Genomic DNA, 25,481 nt, shown 5'->3' with positions numbered 1-25,481 from the left:
ACACAAGAGGCCCGAAGCTCAAGTATGGGAAAAGCCTACTGCCAAATCCTATACAGCCATGAAAATCAGAGGACCTCTGAGCACCAAAACATGTTCCAAACTGCAGGGGGTTGGACTAGATGACCCCTGAGTCCCTTTCCTATAGTTCTATGATCCTATGAATAAAAACTGCAACCCCACCAGCTTCCTCCCCCCCCCCCCCCATTTCTATTTTGTCTTTATTTGCATTGCACCTTTGATACAAAACTACACCTGGAAATAATTCTCTCTCTTTTTTTAATGTTTATTTTTAAAAACAGAGTTGGACTGCGTTGTCATGAGATAAAAGGAATTTCTTTTTTAAAAATAATAGCAACGGCATGGGAGGAAAGAGGGACAAGAACGAATAAATATACTTGCGGTGGGGAAAGAAATGCAGGACTTGGGGGGTGGGGTTCGGGGGAGTGGGGGGGTGAGACCTGGAAAAGGTGCTTTGCAGTGAGACTGTTCAGAGACTGTGAACAGAAGCAGACCCTGAGGGGAGAAGAGAAAAGAAAAGCAGAGGCTCAAACAAGTCCCACAGAGGAGCAACGCAAACTGGCCACCCAAGAGAAAGAGACGAGGGAGACGCAAACGTCCTTATTCGTACGTACGAGAAGCCGCGTTTTAGCCAAAAAGGGTCCGTTCCGGGGGCTTCCACTCAAGGCTAGCGTCCTGCTAAAATTGCAATCATTCCTTCCGGATGTGCGAGGGGGAAAAAACCCATTTGAGACATGGAGGGGAGTGAGCAGGGTGTGGGGTTTGGAATTTGGTTTCTGAGCCTTTAGAACACACATGCGCACGTTGCCGCCACGCTCCTGGAACCCCCCCTCCTCAATGAGGGCTAGAAACATCCCCAAGCGAAATCATCAGATCCTCAGCGTCAGTCTCCGGGAAGTCTAGAGGTTCCGGCCTGCGGCAGACGCCGCCGCCCGCGTCCCTTGCGGGTTCCGCTCGTTCCGCAAAGGCCGATTCGGGAGCAAGGCAGTGCGCATTTCGGGAATGAGGTGCGGCTGCCCCGTGGCATTCGCAGAACCAAGGCGGCCTCACGCCCACCGTCCAGCGGTCTTTGCGGCGGCTATGCCCCCCGCGCTGGGCAGAATCGGGAGGCACTGGAGGGGAAGGAGGCTGAGGGGAGGAGTTTTTTTTGGGGGGGAAGGAGTGCAAGAGAGAGCCACAGCTGCTGACTTTCCCCTTTTCTTGCGGCGAATCCTATTCGGGAGAAGGGAATTTCCCCTAAAAAAAGGGAAACGTTGACAGCTATGGAGAGAGCTTTTCCTCCTTCCCCCCGCAGGGCCTTACGGGAGTGGCTCCCCGCCCAGGGAGGGCAGCAGCCTCTGGGCGGGGGGCTCGGCGCTGTGAGTCCTCAGGTGGTCCTTGAGGGACTCCTTGTAGCGGAAGCTCCTCCCGCACTCGGCGCACTGGTAGGGCCTTTCCCCGGTGTGGATGCGCTGGTGCTTCAGCAAATTCTGCTTCCGGATGAACCGTTTGCCGCAGACGGGACACTGGAAAGGCCTCTCGCCCGTGTGCAGCCTCTGGTGGTTCTGAAGGTGCTCCTTACGGCTGTAGCACTTGCCGCACTCCTCGCACTTGTAGGGCCGCTCCCCGCGGTGCGTCATCTGGTGCCGCACCAGACCCGAGTGGCAGTTGAAGCTCTTGCGGCACTCGGCGCACTCGTACGGCCGCTCCTGGCTATGGTGGCTCCGCTGGTGAACCTTTAGGCTCTTCTTCACCCCAAACATCTTCCCGCACTCGCTGCAGCCGTGGGGGCGCTCGGCCGGCGGCTGTGGGGCAAAGAGGCCTTGCAACTCGCTCTCTAACTCAATGGATTTACCCGGTCGGTTCCTGGCGGGGCTCAGGGGCGGCACGACTGGGCCGCCCGGGCCCACGTAGGATTCCATCGCCGCCGATGCCGCCGCCGCCCCGGCAGATACGGGGGCCTCGCTGTGGAACACGGAATCCCTGGTCCGCGCTGGTTCTTCCGGGCATGAGCGCTGGGTCTCGGCTTTGACGGCCATTGCGTCGCCAGCTGGGAGTAAGAGAGAAGAAGAAGAGTAGTTTGGATTTGATATCCCGCTTTATCACTTCCCGAAGGAGTCTCAAAGCGGCTAACATTCTCTTTTCCCTTCCTCCCCCACAACAAACACTCTGTGAGGTGAGTGGGGCTGAGAGACTTCAGAGAAGTGTGACTGGCCCAAGGTCACCCAGCAGCTGCATGTGGAGGAGCAGAGACCCGAACCCGGTTCCCCAGATTACGAGTCTACCGCTCTTAACCACTACACCACACTGGCTCTCCAGAGAGGAAACAGGCCGCAGTTATTTATTTATTTTTTCGATCATTTTTCATTATTGCAGTCATACCTCGAGTTGAAGTAGCTTCGGGATGAATATTTTCGGGTTGCGCTCTGCGGCAACCCGGAAGTAACAGAGCATGTTATTTCCGGGTTTCGCCGCTCGCGCATGCGCCTTCGCTCAAAACAACGTCACGCGCATGCGCGGGAGCGGCGAATCGCGACCCACGCAGACGCGGGTTACGTTCACTTCAGGATGCGAATGGGGCTCCGTAACGGATCCCGTTCGCATCCAGAGGTACCACTGTATTTCAAAGCCCAAAAGAATGGGCTGCAGTTATTCATCCCAGCCACAGGGGGTGGCAAAGGAAGTCACTTCCATAGGGGTTTTATTCGGGAGAGAGACTGGGAGAGTTTAGCCCAAGGGGCAAAGCTCAGGGGTCACCAACAGGGTGCCCACGGGCACAATGGAACCCCTGAGATCTCCCATTATGTCTCTCACAACATCTCCCATGTCTCCTTATCAAGAGGCGGTGAGGGCAGATACCCTTTTCTCCCTTGAGAAGGATACAGAGCAGAAGGAGGAAGTTGAAAGAAGGGCACTCTTTCCCACTTCCTCCTCCCGCTCTATGGGCTTTTCAGGGCTCAGGTTTAATGCCACTGGGTCCAACTTTTGTTCGGCTCCCTTGGAAAAGCACACTTTGTACAGTGGCACCTTGGTTCTCAAACGCCTTGGTTCCCAAATGCAAAATGCCAAAAGTGTTCCGGTTTTCGAACGTTTTTTGGAAGCTGAACATCCAATGCAGCTGTTGGCTATTGTTTCTGGGGCGCCTGCACCAATCAGAAGCTGCACCTCGGTTTTTGAACATTTCGGAAGTCAAACGGACTTCTGGAACAGATTAAGTTTGGCACTTCTGTTTTTGCTATTTATTTTGCGTTTTTGTTTTTGAGGCTTTTTCGGTTACTTTTCGTGACTGTATGGGACCCAGTTCAGCTATTGATGGATTGATTGTGTGACTGAGGAAATGGATAAAAGCCCCCCATCCAAACAAGGACTATCGTCAGTGCAGCTAATAATTTATTTATTTTTTATCATCTACAATGCTGCTTATTTATTTTATAGTACAGTACATTGGTTATTGCTTTCATTTTATGGCTCAATGGTCTCGTTAGAGAGTAAAAATCATGTCAAATTGCTGTTTCAGGGGTTGTTTTTAAAAGTCTGGAACTGATTAATCTATTTTGCATTACTTTCTATGGGAAAGCGCACCTTGGTTTTGGAACGCTTTGGTTTTGGAACGGACTTCCGGAACGGATTAAGTTTGAGAACCAAGGTACTACTGTAAAACACTTAAGAGATTTAGGCAGAATAAAATAAATAGGCACAGACACTTTCTATCTCAGGCGTCGGCCGATCTGGAAGAAGAGGGACTAGATAGACAGTTGGCTGATGACACTTCTTGATGGAGCACTTTCTCAGAAACCCAAATGTACCCACATGCCTAAACAGTTTGGAGGCCCCAGCATTATCCTAGAATGCTTACAAAGCATCTAAAGGTTTCTAAGTGATGTACAGAGACAGTTCCTGCTTGAAGGTTCACAATCTCGTGGACATGACACAAAAGGAAAAAGGAATGGGGAGGGAAGAGGAAAGAGACTTAGAATCGCACAGTGGAAAGGGGCAAGGGTCATCTAGCCCAACCCCCTACATGGGGCTCAAAAGCAAGCAATGAAGCAGCTTCTTATTCTCTGGCTGATAGGATGGAACCAGGATAAGTCTCCCCCTTGCCATGATTATGTTCGTGGGAGGCAGGGATTGCAGCTATATGCAGGAACTGAGGCAGGCACGCTCATCCTAAAGGCTGCTCACCTGTTCCGGAGCCCGTAAGGATGTCTCTCTCTGCCGACTCCCAGTGTTCCCTGACGCACGGCTCCTCCTCTTGCTTAATCCACGACAAGAAGTCATGGGCGGACATGAGCCCCTCAGCTCCTTTGCGAAGAGAACCAAACAAAACAGTTCAGAAGAAGACGGCCCTCGTGTCGGTTACGCAAACAAAAACCTCCGCATGGCCGCCCAAACCCTGGCGTAGCAGAGGTCAAAGCCTGTCCATCAAAAAGACTGACCTGTTCTGGTCTTCCCCAACCCCAGCTTCAGCTGTTCCGTACTACAACTCCCATTAGCCCAGCCAGCACGACTGGGAATTGCAGTGCAAATCATCTGGCACAGGTTGGCCTATTCTACTAAAAAACGAGTCTCAAAACAACAACAACAGTAATAATTTATTATTTATACCCCGCCCATCTGGCTGGGTTTCCCCAACCACTCTGGGCAGCTTCCAACGGAATATTAAAATACAATAACCTATTAAACATTAAAAGCTTCCCTAAACAGGGCTGCCTTCAGATGTCTTCTAAAAGTCTGGTAGTTGTTCTTCTCTTTGACATATGGTGGGAGGGCGTTCCACAGGGCGGGCGCCACCACCGAGAAGGCCCTCTGCCTGGTTCCCTGTAACCTCACTTCTCGCAGTGAGGGAACCGCCAGAAGGCCCTCGGAGCTGGACCTCAGTGTCAGGGCAGAACGATGGGGGTGGAGATGCTCCTTCAGGTATACTGGACCGAGGCCATTTAGGGCTTTAAAGGTCAGCACCAACACTTTGAATTGTGCTTGGAAATGTACTGGGAGCCGACGGAGGTCTTTCAGGACCGGTGTTATATGGTCTTGGCGGCCACTCCCAGTCACCAGTCTACCTGCTGCATTCTGGATTAGTTGCAGTTTCTGGGTCACCTTCAAAGGTAGCCCCACGTAGAGTGTATTGCAGTAGTCCATGCAGGAGATAACCAGAGCATGCACTACTCTGGTGAGACAGTCTGTGGACAGGGAGGGTCTCATCTTGTGTACCAGATGGAGCTGATATACAACTGCCCTGGACACAGAACTGACCTGCGCCTCCATGGACAGCTGCGAGTCCACAATGACTCCCAGGCTGCACACCTGGTCCTTCAGGGGCACAGTTACCCCATTCAGGACCAGGGAGTCCCCCACATATTCTACTAAAAAGCGAGTGTCAAAAAACAAGATGACAATGGAAGTCCTACAGAGCAGGCGCTTCCCCCAACCTGGTACTCGCCAGATGTTTTGAACTACAACTCCCATCAGCACCCGGACAGTTTGTGAGAGTGACCATCCAAAACGTCTGGAGGGCACCCATTTGGTTCAAATGACAAGGAAGAAGTTTCTGACTAAACGTTAGGGAGAACTTTGGGAGGCTATGAGCTGTTTAGTCAGCGGTGGAACGGATTTCCTTGAAAGGTGAATCACTGCAGGTTTCTCTACTGGGGTTGGGATTCTTTAGCTGTGATTCCTCAGGACCACAACATCTCTTTCCAGATGAACCTACCCGGACCCTGAGATCATCTTCGAGAGGTCTGGAGGGTGGCAACACGAGAACAGGGCCTTTTCTGCAGTGGCTCCCTGTCTGTGGAATGCTCTCCCCAGGGAAGTTCGCCTGGCGCCTTCATTATACACCTTGAGGCACCAGGCAAAAAGTTCCTTTTTAACCAGGCCTTTGTTTGACCTGCTCAGCATCCCATACTCATTTAAAATGTGGTTCTTTTGGGGGTTGGTATTACTGGGTGATTGCTTTTATTTTAATTTTATATTCTGTGACCTTTTTATGTGAACTGCCCTGAGACCGCCGGGCATAGGGTGGTATATAAATTCAATAATAATAATAATAATAATAATAATAATACATTAGGGATTCTGCCAATTCAGTGTTCCTTTTTAACCAGGCCTTTGGTTGATCCGATTTACGTCCTATGCCCTTTTAAAATGTGGTTTTTGGGGGTTGTGGTTTTTAATTTTATTACCGTATTTTTCGCTCTATAGGACGCACTTTTCCCCCTCCAAAAATGAAGGGGAAAAGTGTGTGTGTCCTATGGAGCGAATGCAGGCTTTCGCTGAAGCCTGGAGAGCGAGAGGGGTCGGTGCGCAGGCTTCAGGAAGCTCTCTGCAAGCCTGCAGAGCCCGGCAGGAGTTCCCGCCAGCAGCCCGATGTCCGGGGAGCGCATCACTGTGCACCCCGGGCTTTGGGCAGCTCTCTGCAAGCCTGCGGAGCCCGGCAGGAGTTCCTGCCAGGCTCAGAAGGCTTGCGGATAGCAGCCTGCTGTCACCAAAGCCAAAACAGCGAGACGGGGCGCTGCGCAGCCCTCCATCTCGCTGTTCCAGCTTCAGGATGGCGGGGTGCCTTCAAAGGGCGGTGGAGGCTACAAAGGATGTCCCCGAAGCCTCAAGACTTTGGAGTGCAGCTGCGCTCCAAAGGCTTCAGGGATCTTTGAGGCTGGCGGTGGGGGAAAGCAGCGCTTCCCCCCACCGCCAGCCCCACAAGCTCGGGGGGCAGCGGCAAGGCCTGCTCTTGAACGCACCTTGTTTTTGAGGGGGAGAACAAGAAAAAAAAATTTTCCCCCCTATTCTCTTTTTTTAAAAAAAATAATATTTATTGCTTTTAAAAGTTACAAAAAAGTAGAAAAAAGAGAGAAAAAAACAAAAAACAAAAAAGAAAAAAGAAAAAGAAAAACAATACAATATATAAACAATACAAGCCCACCCTAAACCCATTGAACTAAACACATGAACAAAGCAAGACAAAAACAATTTAAAAACATCCCCCCTTTTCCATACTCTGTCCTTCATTCCCTTGTTTCCTTGACTTCCTCACACCTCCCTTCTTGTATCCCGCTTCTAGTACTTGTTTCAGCAAATCCTTTCCATCTTTCTCTATTTTCTGTCATATTATGAATAACATATTCTTTAACCTTATTTCCCATTAACGGTTGATTGCTTATATACACCCAACTTCTTATAGCATTTCTGCTAAATCCATAAAATATCATTCCACCATTTTTCTGACAGTCATTACTTTAACAAAATTTCTAAATAAACACTTTAAATTTTCCATTAATCTTCCACTATCTCCTCTCCCTGGCTTCGGATTCTGCCAGTCCTGTCCGTCAGTTCCATATAATCCATCTCTCCTTCCTATGGTCTGGTGCGTCCAATAGAGCGAAAAACACGGTAAGTATGTTGTGGTTTTATATCTTGATTCTAGTTTGTCAACAGCCCTGAGACGCCCCGGATATAGAGCGGGATATAGGTAAATATTATTATTATTATTATTATTATTATTATTATTATTATTATTCCTGCATTGCAGGGGGTTGGACTAGATGACCCTCGGGTCCCTTCCACGCAAATCACCTGAACACGGATCTGTTGGCATCCCTCTTTCCTCTGTGAACTGGCCTCCCCCCGCAAAAGGCTCCTCTTGCTTGATGCGGCTCAAGACATCTGGCGTGCAAATCAAGGGTTCTGTAAAAAGGAGGGAAGGAGGAGGGAAAGGACAGAGGAAGAGATACTTTAACAGGCTTGCCGACCCAAAGGAAATCCCTCTCCATCTTCTCCAAATTTCAGGTGCAGAAAACCTAACCTAAAATTCCACATATGGTAAACATAAGGAAACCTCAATTGGAGTTTTTTTTAAGCAGCGGTTGGGTGGCCATCTGCCAGGGATTCTTTAGTCGTGATTCCTGAACTGCGTGGCAGCGGGTTGGGCTGGATGACCCCTGGAGGTCCCGTTTAACGCTGTAATTCTATGGTTCTATAAGAAGGCAGTGGTTGCTCCCATGTGAAGGGAGGGAAAAGGTGACCACTCTCGCCACTATATGAATAATAATAATAATAATAATAATAATAATAATAATAATTTATTATTTATACCCCGCCCATCTGGCTGAGTCTCCCCAGCCACTCTGGGCGGCTCCCAATCAAGTGTTAAAAACAGTACAGCGTTAAATATTAAAAACTTCCCTGAACAAGGCTGCCTTCAGATGTCTTTTAAAAATAGGATAGCTGCTTATTTCCTTCACATCTGAAGGGAGGGTATTCCACAGGGTGGGCGCCACTACCGGGAAGGCCCTCTGTCTGGTTCCCTGTAACCTCACTTCTCGCAATGAGGGAACCGCCAGAAGACCCTCGGCGCTGGACTTCAGTGACTGGGCTGGATGATGGGGGTGGAGACGCTCCTTCAGGTCTACTGGACCAAGGCCGTTTAGGGCTTTCAAAGTCAGCACCAACACTTTGAATTGTGCTCAGAAACAGACTGGGAACCAATGCAGATCTCTCAGAACTGGTGTTATGTGGTCCCGGCGGCCACTCCCAGTCACCACTCTAGCTGCCGCATTCTGGATTAATTGCAGTTTCCGGGTCACCTTCAAAGGTAGCCCCACGTAGAGCGCGTTGCAGTAGTCCAAGCGGGAGATAACCATAGCATGCACCACTCTGGTGAGACAGTCCGCGAGCAGGGAGGGTCTCATCCTGCGTACCAAATGGACCTGGTAGACAGCTGCCCTGGACACAGAATTGACCTGCGCCTCCATGGACAGCTGTGAGTCCAAAATGACTCCCAGGCTGCGCACCTGCTCCTTCAGGGGCACAGTTACCCCATTCAGGACCAGGGAATCCCCCACACCCGCCCGCCCCCTGTCCCTCAAAAACATGAAGTGCTATTGTGCCCGCAGGTATCTTGTTGGGGACATCAGCAGAAGAGCAATTTTCCCTTTTCTTTTTGAAGAACAAACAAATTGCTCCTTCCGTGCTTGGATCTGAAAGCTGCTATTCTGACAACGGAGCTGGAAGGAGAGGGAGAAGATTTACGGTAATTGAGAGGCTATACAGCCCGTTTAGGCATCCGGGAGTGTCGCAAATATTGCAAATATTATTTATGACTCTTGGTCTCTGGAGTTTTGAGAGGGGCTGTCGAGACAGAAGACCAGAAGAGAATTATGGGACTCATTATCCTGATCTATGCAGCTAATCAATAGGAAATCGGTTTCTAATTGGTTTGGAAATTCCTGACCGGTATACAGTCGTACCTCGGAAGTTGAACTCCTTGCAAGTTGAACGTTTTGGCTCCTGAACTCCGCAAACCCGGAAAGGAGTGTTCCGGTTTGCGAACGTTCTTTGGAACCTGAACGTCCGACACGGGTTCCGCGGCTTCCAATTGGCTGCAGGAGCTTCCAGCGGCCAATCAGAAGCCGTGCCTTGGTTTCCGAACGTTTTGGAAGTCAAACAGACTTCCAGAACGGATTCCGTTCAGCTTCCGAGGAGGTGTTACTGTACTAAGAGAAAGGCAGTCAGGATGCAGGACTGTTATAAAACAGTTTCAAAAGCTGGTAGCTTGGTAAAGACGCAAAAAGAATTAGGCTCCATCTGCGTTGTACTTTGAAGTTCTGGCTTTCCGCAAAAAATCCCAAGAACTACAGTTTGTCAATGGTGCTTCAAGTTGTTAGGAGACCCCTGATTCCCTCATGGAGCTACAATTCCCAGAGTTCCCTGGGGGAGGGCGAGAGAGCCTAAATTTTAAACTACTCTGGGAGTTGTAGCTCTGTAAGGAGAATGGGACACGGGTGGCGCTGTGGGTTAAACCGCAGAGCCTAGGACTTGCCGATCAGAAGGTTGGTAGTTCGAATCCCCGCGACGGGGTGAGCTCCCGTTGCTCGGTCCCTGCTCCTGCCAACCTAGCAGTTCGAAAGCACGTCAAAGTGCAAGTAGATAAATAGGTACCACTCCAGCGGGAAGGTAAACGGCGTTTCCATGCGCTGCTCTGGTTCGCCAGAAGCGGCTTAGTCATGCTGGCCGCATGACCCGGAAGCTGTACGCCGGCTCCTTCGGCCAGTAAAGCGAGATGAGCGCCGCAACCCCAGAGTCGGCCACGACTGGACCTAATGGTCAGGGGTCCCTTTACCTTTAAGGAGAGTGGAGCATTGCACCCAGGCAGCTCCCATTTGCGCCAGCTGGGCCGATTCCCCTAGTCTGTTTGATATGCAAATGGGCGTTAAATGATATGCAATAGAGGCTTGCAAATTAGCTGCAGCCCTGAGTCATTGGCAATGGCCCATTCTGCACCTACCCTGGCAATGAACACAGGTTTCATCCCTGCCAGGGTGGATAAAAATCAATGGTTTTTTAAAAATTGTTTTAAAAAATCAGATTTTTTGATTCAGATCAGATTTTTTTGATTTAAAATAGATTTTTAAATTAAAATGCTTTTGGAGAAAAAATCTTTCTAAAGATAGTTTTCTATTTAAGTTACATTATAGTCCAAAGGCTATTCATCAGGAAATAAGGATTTGTTTTAAGTTTTTCATGTGTGATAGAACTCAGTCTGTTTTTTTAAAAATCGTTTAACCACATCAGTCAACAAACATGGATACATATGCTGTAATGTTATTGTTTTCGTTAAATAAATTGTTTAAATTGTTATTAAGGAAATGATTGTTTTTCTCCTTCCAATAAAGTACAGCAGAAAAGTTGTGCAAACATAAACAATAATTTCATTAAAAATTCCTTCCAGTAGCACCTTATAGACCAACTGATTTTGTTATTGGTATGAGCTTTCGTGTGCATGCACGCTTCTTCGGATAAGTGTGTATGCACACGAAAGCTCATACTAATAACAAACTTAGTTGGTCTATAAGGTGCTACTGGAAGGAATTTTTTTATTTTGTTTTGACTCCGGCAGACCAACATGTCTACCTATCTGTAAACAATTTCATAATTATTTGTCTATGTATTTCTAATAGTATAACCAAATCAGTCATTTTTTATATAACTGTAAAAACTACACTGAAAATTTATTATTCCAAAAATGAAACCTTCGTCTGGTTGTAAATATTAAGATCACACCAGCAAGAATGAGTCTTTCTGTAAAAAAAATATGATTTAAATCAAGTCTTACTGGCTAGTGATTTAAATTGTGGTTTAAATCGATTTGATTTAAATCAAATCCACCCTGATCCCTGCAATAGGAAATACGAAGGGGAAACTCCTGTTTTCTTTAAGAGTGGTGTTTTCTCAACAGCAATAATGTCTCGCATGTGATGGCCCAGATTTTTTAGAATCAACCTACCCCTCCTTGCAAGGGACGGGGGTGGCGCTGTGGGTTAAACCACAGAGCCTAGGACTTGCCGATCAGATGGTCGGCGGTTCGAATCCCCGCGAATGGGGTGAGCTCCTGTTGCTCGGTCCCTGCTCCTGCCAACCTAGCAGTTCGAAAGCACGTCAAAGTGCAAGTAGATAAATAGGTACCACTCTGGTGGGAAGGTAAAGGGCGTTTCTGTGCGCTGCTCTGGTTCGCCAGAAGCGGCTTTGTCATGCTGGCCACATGACCCGGAAACTGTACACCGGCTCCCTCGGCCAATAAAGTGAGATGGGCGCCGCAACCCCAGAGTCGGCCACGACTGGACCCTAATGGTCAGGGCTCCCTTTACCTTTACCTTTTTCCCCTCCTTGCACACCCAATTTCTTCCAAATTGCTTTCCTCACCTGTGCAAGGATCCGTAGATATCTCCCTCTCCTTTGTGCTCTGCTGTTCTGGAATACATTGCTCTGCGCCGTGTTCAATCCTGGGATGAGTCTCCGGTTTGGAAATGTTAACATCTGCTCCTGGAGAAATAGGGACAATGCTTCTCTAAAACATATGTTTTTTTTCATTGTCCTATATTGAAAGACTTTTGGCAGAAGGTAACCAAAACCATCAACAGAACTGTATGGAACAACCTCACAGAGCAAAACATCCTCCTGAATTACCGTATTTTTTGCTCCATAAGACGCACCAGACCATAAGGCGCACCTAGGTTTGGGAGGAGGAAAGCAATAAAAAATTATTCTGAATCCCAGAAGCCAGAACAGCAAGAGGGATCTGGCTTCTGGGATACTGTGTGTCTGTTCTGGCTTCTGGGATAACCGCGCCAAGCCTCTTCAGGGCAGCGGGATGAAGGCTCCCCCTGCCCGAAGAGGCTGCACGCAGCTAAGGCAGAAGCCAGGACAGGCACGTCGCTGAAGGGGCGCTGCACAGTTCTCCTCTCTGCGCAGTCCCTCTCCTTCGCAGGAGAAGTGCTGCACAGAGAGGGAGAGCTGCGCAACGTCTGTTCAGCAAAGCGGGAGGAGGAACAGAAGGGTGTTCCATAAGACGCACTCACATTTCCCCTTAGCTTTTAGGAGGAAAAAAGTGTGTCTCATGGAGCGAAAAATACTGTATATACCCAGCACATGGAACCTGACAAAAGGACAATACGAGTGGACTCTCCGTGCCCTGACCACAGCAAAAAGACAGATACTGATGAACTGGAAACATAAAAATTGGAAAAATAAAAATCCTTCTACGATTGGATTGGAGACTTATAGAAACTCACAACATATGAACAACTAGCATATAAACGCAGACTTGCCATGGGCAAATTCAATGATATTTGGAATCCATTCTTATAAATACTGTAATAGGTTAAGATCTGGTGAAATACTATAACAACCTTGTAAAATACCATATTTTTTGCTCTATAAGACTCACTTTTTCCCTCCTAAAAAGTAAGGGGAAATGTGTGTGCGTCTTATGGAGTGAATGCAGGCTGCGCAGCTATCACAGAAGCCAGAACAACAAGAGGGATTGCTGCTTTCACTGCACAGCGATCCCTCTTGCTGTTCTGGCTTCTGAGATTCAGAATATTTTTTTTTCTTGTTTTCCTCCTCCAAAAACTAGGTGTGTCTTGTGGTCTGGTGCGTCTTATAGAGCAAAAAATACGGTATACAGTTTGGGGTTTTGTTTTCCCTCCTGCGTGGGTTCTGTTTCTCCTTTTCGTTTGCATCTCACCATTTTTGGTACACTTATAGTTAAGTCCTTTTTGAACTTTCAATAAAGATGTTACCAAAAAATATCCCCCCGAAACCAAAAGTCTCTCCTCCTGGAGAAGGCATGAAGAAGAGAAGAAGAGAAGATAAAGACTTTGAAGGAGAAAGATGATTTTTAGCTAGATCTCTTCCCCCTCCCCAGCGAACATAAGTCATCCTTCATCGCTCCACGATTTCTCCTTACAGATCCCAAACAATCCCACCGTTCTGAGCACAGCCTTCCCTAAACCTCATGCTTTCCAGATGTTACAAAAAAAGGTTGCAACGCTGGGACTTTTTAGTTTAGAGGAAAGGTAAGAGGTGGCATGATCAAAACACCAGAAATAAAAAAAACGAAGATCATGGCCACTGGTCCCATCACCTCCTGGCAAATAGAAGGGGAAGAAATGGAGGCAGTGAAAGATTTTACTTCCTGGGGCTCCATGATCACTGCAGATGGTGACAGCAGCCACGAAATTAAAAGACGCCTGCTTCTTGGGAGAAAAGCAATGACAAACCTAGACAGCATCTTAAAAAGCAGAGACATCACCTTGCCAACAAAGGTCCGTATAGTAAAGGCTATGGTTTTCCCAGTAGTGATGTATGGAAGTGAGAGCTAGACCATAAAGAAGACTGATCGCCAGAGAATTGATGTTTTTGATTTCTGGTGCTGGAGGAGACTCTTGAGAGTCCCATGGACTGCAAGAAGATCAAACCTCTCCATTCTGAAGGAAATCAGCCCTGAGTGCTCACTGGAAGGACAGATCCTGAAGCTGAGGCTCCAATACTTTGGCCACCGCATGAGAAGAGAAGACTCCCTGGAAAATACCCTGATGTTGGGAAAGATGGAGGGCACAAGGAGAAGGGAACGGCAGAGGACGAGATGGTTGGACAGTGTTCTGGAAGCTACCAGGATGAGTTTGACCAAACTGCGGGAGGCAGTGGAAGACAGGAGTGCCTGGCGTGCTCTGGTCCAAGGGGTCATGAAGAGTCTGACACGACTAAACGACTAAACAGCAACAAGAGGTGGCATGATAGAACAGTGTTTTCCAAACTTGGGTCTCCAGCTGGTTTTGGACTACAATTCCCATCATCCCCAGCTAGCAAGATCGGTGGTCAGGGATGATGGGAACTGTAGTCCAAAAACAGCTGGAGGCCCAAGTTTGGGAAACAATGTGTTGGAAGTTCAGAATGTTAGGTTGGAGAAAAGATCTCCCTCTCTGTATGCCACAACAGCTGCAAGAATATTGCTAGTGAAGAACTGGAAGAAACAAGATTTACCAACTATCGAAGAATGGCAGATGAAGATGATGGGCTATATGGAACTTGTTGAACTAACCAGGAGACTCCGAGACCAGAGAGAAGAGATGGTGGAAGAAGATTGGAAGAAGTTTAAGGAATATATTCAAAAAATATGTTAATATTTAGATCTTAGAATAGCTTTGGAAGTGGATTAGGCTGTAGGGTTAGAAGTAGAAGACAGTGTATTTTAAAATAGTATTATTTGCAAGTGATAAAATGTGAAGATTTTTATGGTTAAAGTAAGTGTGATTAAAAAGAAAGGTTAGAAATTATGATATATGTGAACAGCTAAAGATGAGGTAAAATGAAAATCAGATAGGAGGGACTTGGGGAAGCCCACCTAACAATGTTTAGAAAAAATAAGGATAAGACAAGAATCTGTGTCTATTGTTTGTTTTCCTGTTTGTGCTGTTTATTTGTGTTAGAAAATGAATTTTAAAAACGGGGGGGGGGGGGGGGAGAGAAAATATCTCCCTTTCTCATAGCGCTCGGACCTGTGGGCATCCAATGCGAAATTCAGGACCGATAAAAGAAAATCCTTCATGCAGTGCAACTGCGGAACTCCCTGCCACAGGTATCCACTTGGCCAATGAGAGAACAGGATGAGCCTGGCTAAAATCGAAATTAGCATCCAGAATGGTGGCTAAACTCTCTGAAGTCTGCTTTCTGAATCTTGCTTCTCCCCACAAACCCAAGAGGCAAGCCGCAATCCGCTCAGGAAATCTCACAGGTCGTATCGCAGGATAACGAATACCGGCTTCCTTTACAGTGTTGTCGCGAGGACTATGTGCACGAAAGGCTTCGAACCCTCTACATACGACGCAAGGGAGATGGTTGTTTCCGTACCTAGGCTGAGCAAAGACTCGTAGTTCTCCTTCACAAGGTTGTTGTATAGGTCCTTCTGCCACTCGGCCAAGTTCTTCCACTCTTCAGCGGAAAAATACACGGCAATGTCGACAAACGTCACCGGCATCTGCAAATTATTGCAATTATTATTGTCATTGTTATTACAGAGCCAACGCAGGGTAGCGGTTAGAGTGCTGGGCTGGGACCTGCGAGAGACCAGGGTTCAAATCTCCACTCAGCCACAGGAACATAAGGAGGGCACATTATCTACCTGGCCCAGGTCTCTGCCTGGCTCTGCAAGGCCCTGAGTCCAGCCCCTTGCAATGCAGGAATAAGCAGCTCTCCCAAACGGGGATCGAACCTGCAACTTTGGCGTTATCAGCGCCACGCTCTAACCAACAGAACCCAGCAGCTCAACCACCCCAATTTAAGCAGGACATCTTGGATTTGCAGAAGCCGTCTCGGCTTCCGATGGGATCCCAGAATGTCCCTTTCGTTTTTACTCCAGTGCTCTGGCACGAGTCGGCTGGCTCCCGCAAAACAAGCGAGCGGCCCGATTTAGATTCCCCGGACGTTGGAGGGTTCGGTGGGCACCTCTGCTTGCGGCAGTATTCTCTCACGTTGATTCTTCTGGTTTACTCCCCGACAACTGGGCCATTGCGGTAATCATCCCAATATTCAAAAAGGGCCTTACATCGGATCCGGCCAGCTACAGACCTATCAGCCTCTTACCTATAGTCAGTAAATTATATGCAAAACGCCTCCACAATAAATTGATCAACTGGATTGACGTTGAGGCTATCGTTGCAGAAGAGCAAGCAGGATTCAGGCAAGGAAGATCTACTCTAGACCATTGCTTCATCCTAGCCCACCTCATAGATAAGTACGCCAAGCAATCTATGCTGCTTTCATTGATTTGAAAGCTGCTTTTGATTCAATCTCACGAGTAAGACTAGGGGCCAAATTAAACACCTCAAGCATAAGACAAAAGATTATTATATCTGATTAACTGCCTTTATAAAGACACTGTGCTGAAAGTGCGTTGCTCTACAAATGGCCAACTTACAGGACCTGTCCCAGCCATAAAGGGAGTCAAGCAAGGATGCATTTTAGCCCCGGCACTCGTTAACCTATACATAAACGACATGGTCCAGTGCTTAACATCTTCAGAATTCCACACTCCTAAACTGGCCTCATGGGACGCGAGTGGCGCTGTGGGTTAAACCACAGAGCCTAGGGCTTGCTGATCAGAAGGTCGGCGGTTCGAATCTCCGCAACGGGGTGAGCTCCCGTTGCTCGGTCCCTGCTCCTGCCCACCTAGCAGTTCGAAAGCACGTCAAAGTGCAAGTAGATAAATAGGTACCGCTCCGGCGGGAAGGTAAACGACGTTTCCATGCACTGCTCTGGTTCGCCAGAAGCGGTTTAGTCATGCTGGCCACATGACCCGGAAGCTGTACACCAGCTCCCTTGGCCAATAAAGCGAGATGAGCGCCGCAACCCCAGAGTCGGCCACAACTGGACCTAATGGTCAGGGGTCCCTTTACCTTTAAACTGGCCTCAAAACCAATCTCTGTACTATTTTATGCTGATGATGCGGTCCTCTTATCCCAAACAAAAATAGGCCTAAAAAGATTGATAAGAGAATTCTCAGTGTATTGCCAGAGAGAACACCTGGTTGTAAATTATCATAAATTATCAGAAAACCAAAGTTATGGTTTTCTCAAGAAAATATAGGCCCCACAGTTGGTGTATGGACAATCAGCCAATCGAACAGGTCAAAGCTTTCAAATATTTGGGCCTTATCTTCCAGTCCACAGGGTCATGGGGAGCACACCCAAAATGTGCAAAAGAAAAAGCAAAGTGCCAAGACTTTGACTCGCTTTTTCCATACAAAGGGTGGCAAACATATACCTTGGGGATTTCTCCCTTAGCCCCCGGGGGGAGCCTCAGGACCCAGAAGTTGCGGTTCTTCAGGAGGTTCTCCACATTCTCCAGCCTTCTCTGCAGAAGCCCGTACTCCTGGATGAGGGTCCCCAGGACGGCCCACTTGCTCTCCAGCTGGTTCCCAAACTCCATGGCCGTCTTCTCGCAGTCCAGCAGCTTCTTCTCGGCTGTCCCAGACCTGCCCTCCAGGCTGAGCAGGCGGGTGGCCAGCAGGTCTATCTTCCGCTCCATGGCCTGGACCGTGGCCACCACGCTCCACAGGGACGCCTCCGCCGTGTGCAGCTGGGCTTCCCGCATGTGGCTCAGCTCGGGGACCAGGGGGGGCTGGAGGGGCATCAGATGCTGAGCCTCCACGTTCCATTCCTGGATCTGGAGAGAAGAAGAAGAAGAAGAGTTTGTGTTAAGTTGTGGGCGAACATATCAGACGACACAGCGATTCTTCCAAAGCAGCTCTTTATTTGTAAGCTGGAACAGAACTGAACTGAGGAGCTCAGTCAGCCTGCTTATATAGAGCTCCAGAACAATGTAACTGTTGCAACTTTCTAAAACTATCCAATCACTGAACATCACTTTCGATCCTTCATTTGCATAACTATCTACAGTATCCCCCTGCTGGCCCAGGGTGAGAACTTCAGTACATAACAGTTTGGATTTGATATTCTGCTTTATCACTACCCGAACGAGTCTCAGAGCGGCTAACGCTCTCCTTTCCCTTCCTCCCCCACAACAAACACTCTGTGAGATGAGTGGGGCTGAGAGACTTCAGAGAAGTGTGACTAGCCCAAGGTCACCCAGCAGCTGCATGTGGAGGAGCGGGGAAGCGAACCTGGTTCACCAGATTACGAGTCTACCGCTCTTAACCACTACACCACACTGGCTATCTGAGAAGACCCAAGCGGTCAGCAAAGCCGGGGAGCGCCTCCCCACCAGACAAACCCATCTCTTACTGCTTCCGTTTTATTACTTTGGAGAATTTGCACCCCACTCTTCACCTGAAAGGGACACGGGTGGTGCCGTGGGTTAAACCACAGAATCTAGGACTTGCCGATCGGAAGGTCGGTGGTTTGAATCCCCGCGACGGGGTGAGCTCCCGTTGCTCGGTCCCTGCTCCTGCCAACCTAGCAGTCTGAAAGCCCGCTAGTGGAAGTAGATAAATAGGTACCGCTCCGGTGGGAAGGTAAACGGTGTTTCCGTGCGCTGCTCTGGTTCACCAGAAGCGGCTTAGTCATGTTGGCCACATGACCCGGAAGCTGTACGCCGGCTCCCTCGGCCAATAAAGTGAGATGAGCGCTGCAACCCCAGAGTCGGTCAAGACTGGACCTAATGGTCAGGGGTCCCTTTACCTTTACCTAAACTCCACAGAGGGGACGCAGGGGGCACTGTGGTCTAAACCACAGAGCCTAGGACTTGCTGATCAGAAGGTCGGCGGTTCAAATCCCCGCGACGGGGTGAGCTCCCATTGCTTGGTCCCTGCTCCTGCCCACCTACCAGTTCGAAAGCACACTAGTGCAAGTAGATAAATAGGTACCACTCTGGCGGGAAAGTAAACGGCGTTTCCATGCACTGCTCTGGTTTCGCCAGAAGCGGCTTCGTCATGCTGGCCACATGACCCGGAAGCTGTACGCCGGCTCCCTTGGCCAGTAAAGCGAGATGAGCGCCGCAACCCCAGAGTCGGCCACGACTCGACCTAACAGTCAGGGGTACATTTACCTTTACCTTCACCCGAAAGAGACTTCCAGAGCAACCGGCATGCAATCCATTAAAAAAATATATGACAGTCTCTGCCCGAAGGCTTGCAATATTCGAAAAACACGACACACAAGGAGTGAGGGACAAGGAGGGAAGAGGAAAATGAAGCTCAAGAGCCAGCACCCAGTTTCTAAACAGGTGCTCCTGTAATGAATTTGAGGAGGGTGACTCACCAAGTCAGTACAGAATCTGGTACTTGCACACAGCGTTCTCAGAACCCCAAGTTTCATTTCACCAGACAAAAAATAAAGTTTCCAGACCTCATTGTTACAAGGCAGGTTTGTAAGTGTGTGGCAGATTAGGGGGAAGGGTCATAGCTCACTGGTATGGTATATGATTTGCATATTGGAGGTCTCAGGTTTATTCCAGATGAAGCAATGGTAGGACTCTGTATAAGGGTGCAAATGCTTGATAAACCTTTGTAAGGTGCAGGAATTGGATGGGGTATCAAAAACTGTTTGACCTTTGCACAATCCAAAGCTGAAGAAAAAAAATTACAAGGTAAGGTGTCTTGGCTCCCATGATGGAAGAAAGCTGGGATATAAATGCAAGAAAATAAATTAATTAAGTTGTGTGCATCTTGTGTTTGATTTGCGTAATTTATACCGTTTGCAGAATCCATTTTTCCATTATTCACCCGGGTGGAGAATTACAGCATTCTTAGCACCACGTATACAAAACAGAATTAACCTACATCACTGAAACATTCCAAACATTATCACAACCAGATAGGGCTGAAAATATTAATTGGTTTAATTTGTAGAGGATTTTTCATCAATCGCTTAGAGCTAATATGAATTGCTGGGGCTGTAACTTATTTATTTATTTTTTATTTCTTTCAGGGCATTTTTATTTACTTACTCACATTTAAAGGATTGATAGTGATGCCATTCTGAAGCAAGTTTAAGTTGGTTTGGACCAGGCATAGGCAAACTCCAGCCCTCCAGATGTCTGGGACTACAATTCCCATCATCCCTGACCACTGGTCCTGTTAGCTAGGGATGATGGGAATTGTAGTCCCAAAACAGTTGGAGGGCTGGAGTTTGCCTATGCCTAGTTTAGACTTCAACGCTGTAGTGAGTTACTTGGGAGTAAGTATCACTGAACTCAGTGCGGCAGGGCTTTCTTCTGAAGCTTCTTGCACACTTGCCATTCTCTCTTGCCATGCAAGTAGAGTGGTACGCTACTTTTAGACTGATTTTTCAAACATTGGATTATTATTATTATTATTATTCACCCGCCCTTCACTCTCAAGGTCCCAGAGCAGGTTGCAACATTAAACATGATATTAAAAGCACTTTAAAACAACTTACAATCACAAAAACAAGGTGAGTCCTAAAAATATACCCTTCAGGTATATTTACCAGGGTAAAAAGGTCAATATTCACAGGAAACTCTGGTGGGGAAGGAGTTCCGCAACTTAGGGGAAAGTGTTTCAGCCTTGGGACCAAAGACTTCAATGCATCTTAAATTAAGACTTACACAGCAGAAAATAACGCTCAGAATTTATTGGACTCCTTTACGTTTATATAAAAAAGGACTAGCGAAAAATGGCTTTTTGCTGGCGATGCAAGAAGGACAATGCCTCTTTGAAATGTATGCTTTTACGGTGTTCTATACTTACTAAGTTTTGGGAGAAGCGCTAGGCTATATAAACATGACCGTATGGAAAAAGTGAACATTTTCAGAGGAGAGTATGATTTTGAATTATATAGCTATTTTATGGAAGCTGCTAAGAGATTGATACCGATGAACTGGAAGAATGCAGATGCGATTCCTTTTAATCAACGGATTGACAACGCGACAACACCTGCAGCTTATGAATGGATTGCTGATAGACGCAGACTTTGTTTTTGACAAATATATTAATGTTTGGAACAAGTTTATACAGAATGTAACAGGTTCATTAATAACCATATGCGTATTAAGATACTAATATCACTTAGTATGGAAATGTAACTGATTGTACTAATTGCATTACACTGCACCTTTCTTTTCAGCACTTATTGAACTCTTTCTTTCATCGCTTTCTTTCCTTATAAATGAAATTCATCCAATTAAATGTCAATATAAAAAACAGGGGCTGCCCTAAAGAAGGCAATATTCCCCGGGCTGCCACCCTAAGCCTCTGGTGGCAGAGAGTCCCCTCTGCCAATCGTGGCAGCCAAGAGGGTCTGTAGCATCTGGGGGGTCTAATAATAATAATAATAATAATAATAATAATAATAATTCATTATTATTAAGTAGTTTAGGGCTTTGAATGCCAAGTTGAGCACCCTGAGCTGGGCCTGTATTTGCTGAAATATGACATGATATTTTAGGGTGCTTTGCCCTGAAAGATGGCTAAGAAGACCCTCTGTCAGCCAGTCACCCTCCAGATGTTTTGCATAGGCAAACTCCGACCCTCCAGATGTTTCGGACTACAATTCCCATCATCCCTGACCACTGGTCCTGCCAGCTAGGGATGATGGGAATTGCAGTTCCAAAACATCTGGAGGGCCGGAGTTTGCCTACGCCTGCTCCAGATGTCGTTGGACTACAACTCCCATCAGCCCTGGCCTGAAAAAACAGGCGCCACCTTCTCCCTGCCACAGACACCAAGAAGCAAAAACCCCATTTTAATGGAACGCCAAATGCTGGCCGGATCCACATCATAATTTTCATGTACGTTCCACGCCTTCCAAGAACCTTGGGAATTGTAGTTGGCTCCCTAACAGAGCTGCAATTCCATGCACCCTTTTAAAAAAACTGCAGTTCCCAGGATAATACAGGGGGAAAACAAATGTTTCAAAGGCAGCAGCTAGACTGGTGACTGGGAGCGGCTGCCGAGACCACATAACACCAGTCCTGAGAGATCTGCATTGGCTCCCAGTACGTTTCCAAGCACAATTCAAAGTGTTGGTGCTGACCTTGAAAGCCCTAAACGGCCTCGGCCCAGTACATCTAAAGGAGCGTCTCCACCCCCATCGTTCTGCCCGGACACGGAGGTCCAGCGCCGAGGGCCTTCTGGCGGTTCCCTCACTGCGAGAAGCCAAGTTACAGGGAACCAGGCAGAGGGCCTTCTCAGTGGTGGCGCCCGCCCTGTGGAACGCCCTCCCACCAGATGTCAAAGAGAGAGAAAACTACCAGACTTTTAGAAGACATCTGAAGGCAGCCCTGTTTAGGGAAGTTTTTAATGTTTGGTGTTTTATCGTGTTTTTATTATTCTGTCGGGAGCCTCCCACAGTGGCTGGGGAAACCCAGCAAGATGACTGGGGTACAAATAAATCACCATATTTTTCACTCTATAAGACGCACCAGACCACAAGACGCACCTAGTTGTTGGAGGAGGAAAACAAGAAAAAAAATATTCTGAATCTCAGAAGCCAGAACAGCAAGAGGGATCGCTGCGCAGTGAAAGCAGCAATCCCTCTTGCTGTTCTGGCTTCTGGGATAGCTACACAGCCTGCATTCGCTCCATAAGACGCACACACATTTCCCCTTTTTAGGAGGGAAAAAGTGAGTCTTATAGAGCAAAAAATACGGTACTACTACTACTATTATTATTATTATTATTAATGTGCATTAAATTCCTGGTGCGGATGTGACACAAAAGTCCACCTAGGGGGCTGTTTGTGGGTTAATGTTAGAGTAGAAGTGCTTGGGGATTTGCTAAATCCAAAGGCATTTTTGTTTGTGTGTGTGTGTGTGTGTGTGTGTGTTTGTATGCAACACTCAAATTAGCACTCTGGAGAGTGCTCTTGCTCTAAGTCAGTTTCCCAAACTTGGGTCTCCAGCTGTTGTAGGACTACAATGCCCATCATCCCTGACCACTAATCCTGCTAGCTAGGGACGATGGGAGTTGTAGTCCAACTACTGCTGGAGACCCAATTTTGGGCATCACTTTCCAGGCAACTGATTATTTAAAAGGATGCTTAACTGTGTTCCCCACACCCCTTTCTCTTATTTTAAAGACATTTTTTAAATCACGGAGGACTACCATTTTGAGACTACAGTTCCCATCATCCCTGAACACTGGTTCTGCTAGCTTTGGATGATGGGAGTTGTAGTCAAAGGCAAGAGGTTGGAGTCCCTTGTCATGTGAATGCTGGAGGGGAATCAGTTCCTACCAAGCTTACCCAAGTTGCTAGAGAGAGCTGAGCGGCAGTGAGGTGTAGTGGTTAGAGCAGCAGAGTACGACTTGGGTTCAAGTCTCCGCTGGGTCGTGAAGCGACCTTGGGCCAGTCACTGCCTCTCAGCCAAAACCTACCTCACAGGGTTGTTGGGGGGGGGGGTAAACGAAGACTGGGGGAGAACCACCTCAAACTCCTTGGATATGAACGAAACAAATTAATAGCAATAATAATAAATAACTGTGCAACCCGAGTGCTGTGTCACTGCAAGGAAGGGGTTAGCTGTTCATTATTGGGAGGCTCCAAGGGAGAAAAAATAATCTCATTACTAGTGGGGGGGGGAGAGATCACTCCCTGCCCCCCCTTTTCTCAAAAGCAAACTGAGCATCTTCTCAGAGGTCCCCCAAAGTTGCAGACATAGGCTTGTGCAAAAACAGCATGGCTGCATCCGAGAGAATGGGCGAGCCTCTGGGGGTGTGTGGACGCCCATCAAAATGGGAGGACTCTCCTCCTCCCCAGATATCTGTGCCCCCCCAACCACCACCCCCCCCCCCGAGAAGCCAAGGGGGGATCCTGAAGCAGCAAGACCCCTCCAGGAAAAATGAAACAGAGGAATAGATGGGGAGGCAGCACAGGACCCAACTCCTAGGTCCAGTAAAATATTTGAAGGGTCCAGGCCCTTGCAAAGTTGAATTGGCCTGGCCGTTCAAATGGGGGTGTGTGTGATCGATTATGTGGGGCAGAGCTTACCTGCCCCCCCATATTGTTATTCAAGTTGGATCCCCTGGGAAGGGAGGGCTGCCCCACACCTCCAGGTTTTGCAATGGGACCTTTTCCCTCACATTATCCCCCCCCCAAACACACCTCCTTCCAGCCCCATTCATACCAGCCCTGCCCCCCCACCGGGAGCCCCCTCCCCCAATCCGGATCAGCCCCTCTTTCCTCCCCCCCCCCCGCATCCTCCTCTCCCAAGGAAAATCAAAGAGATCCTCTCCTCTCCCCCCCCCACAAGAGATCTCCTAATGGATCTCCTCCCCCAGGACATCCCCCCCCCATTTAACACTCCCAGCAAAACTACTAGGGTCTGCTGGGGGGGGGAGGCCCGGTTTTCCCATCCCACCCCCCCACTCCAGGCAGCAAAGAGGCCTAACACCCCCCCCATGCATCCACAGCGGGGGGGGGGGTGGTCCCAGCCATCTCCGGACTCCGAATCAACTTCTCGATCCGGATCATGCCCCCCCTCCCTTCCATCTTCGCCGCCCCCCCCCTCTCCCGGCTCACCTGGGCAGGGGCCCATTCGGCCATGGCCCTGGGCTGCTGGGGGGGCTCTGGGCGGGAGAAGGGCCGGATCGGGGCTCCAGGGCCGGGCCGGGCCGGGCTGGGCTGGGGGGGTCCCGGGAGGGGGGCAGCCCGAGGATCGGAGGATCGGAGGAGGAGGCGGGCGCGCGGCTGGGCTGCTCACATCCGAGGGAAACATACAAGGCGCAATTGTAGCGATTTGGTTCGGGGGGGGGGGCGAGGAAAAAAGCAACACTCGCAACGGGGGCCTGGCCGGGAAGCGCGCCCCCTGCAGGGCCGAGGCGGAGCCGCCGATCGCCCGCTTTTTTCTCTCCCGCACCGCCCCACGATTTATCCTTCCTACGTAAAACGGCTCGGGATTTGCAAAAAAAAGGGAGAAAGCCGCCTCGGAGGAGGGACACGCGTCACGCCTCGTTCACACGTTACGCTCGCCCCGCGCCGCGCGGGAAAGACGCCGCCTTTGCAAATCATCGCGGTTCACACGTGCACCGGGTTGGGGTTTTAGTTTTTTTCCCTCCTCCCCCTCGTGGATTGGAAGCGCGCAGCCAGCGTGGCTAGGGGGGCAGACGGTCCCACAGACACGTGTCTTTCGCTTGGCGTTTGTACATCGTGCGCGGGTTGCTCCAAGCTTCCAGGAATGGAGGGGGAAAGGGATTGCAACTACTTGGGTCTCCAGCGGTTATTGGACAACAATTCCCATCATCCCTGACCACTGGTCCTACTAGGTAGGGATGATGGGAGCTGTAGTCCAACTACATCTGGAGACCCAAGTTTGGAAAACACTTTCCTGGAAACATTGACCTATTTGATTATTTTAAAATGATATTTTAAAAGATGCTTAACTATGTCCCGCCCCACCCCCTTCTCTTATTTTAAGGATATTTTTTAAATCACTGATGGGTTTCTTTGGAGGTTTATTACTTAATAAATATATAAACCCACGCTGTCCTGACGCAGCTGGCTAACCCAGTGTTCCCCAACTTGGTGCCCTCCAAGGTTTTTGGGAATAAAACTCTCATCGACTCCCCCAGCCAGACAGGTGATTGGGATTACGATTCCCACCAGCACCCAGCCAGCTGATGGGAGTTGTAGAGCAAAACATCTGGGAGCCACACTTTCTAGTGGAGACACATTTGGCTTCAAGCGATCAAGCCAGATTCTGATGCCTGGATATCAGGTGATGTACAATATCTCCCT

The 25,481-nt window shown here is 48.5% G+C and overlaps 1 protein-coding gene across 1 annotated transcript; it reads right to left on the bottom strand.

Annotated features, from left to right (window-relative positions):
• Positions 1-262: 262 nt before the first annotated feature.
• LOC308459075 (zinc finger protein 398-like) lies at positions 263-24,569 on the bottom strand. The gene is made up of 7 exons (XM_080974150.1): positions 24,267-24,569; positions 17,092-17,493; positions 15,181-15,307; positions 11,692-11,811; positions 7,567-7,677; positions 4,180-4,299; positions 263-2,047 (listed from the first exon to the last, which is right to left on the bottom strand). The coding sequence occupies exons 1-7, from the start codon at positions 24,288-24,290 to the stop codon at positions 1,317-1,319; spliced, it is 1,635 nt and encodes a 544-aa protein (XP_080830276.1). The 5' UTR covers positions 24,291-24,569; the 3' UTR covers positions 263-1,316.
• Between the last annotated feature and the right edge of the window lie 912 nt (positions 24,570-25,481).

The sequence above is a fragment of the Podarcis pityusensis genome (assembly GCF_964106645.2).
Source record: "Podarcis pityusensis genome assembly, chromosome: 12".
NCBI lineage: Eukaryota > Metazoa > Chordata > Lepidosauria > Squamata > Lacertidae > Podarcis > Podarcis pityusensis.
This window is presented reverse-complemented; position numbering and strand designations above follow the sequence as displayed.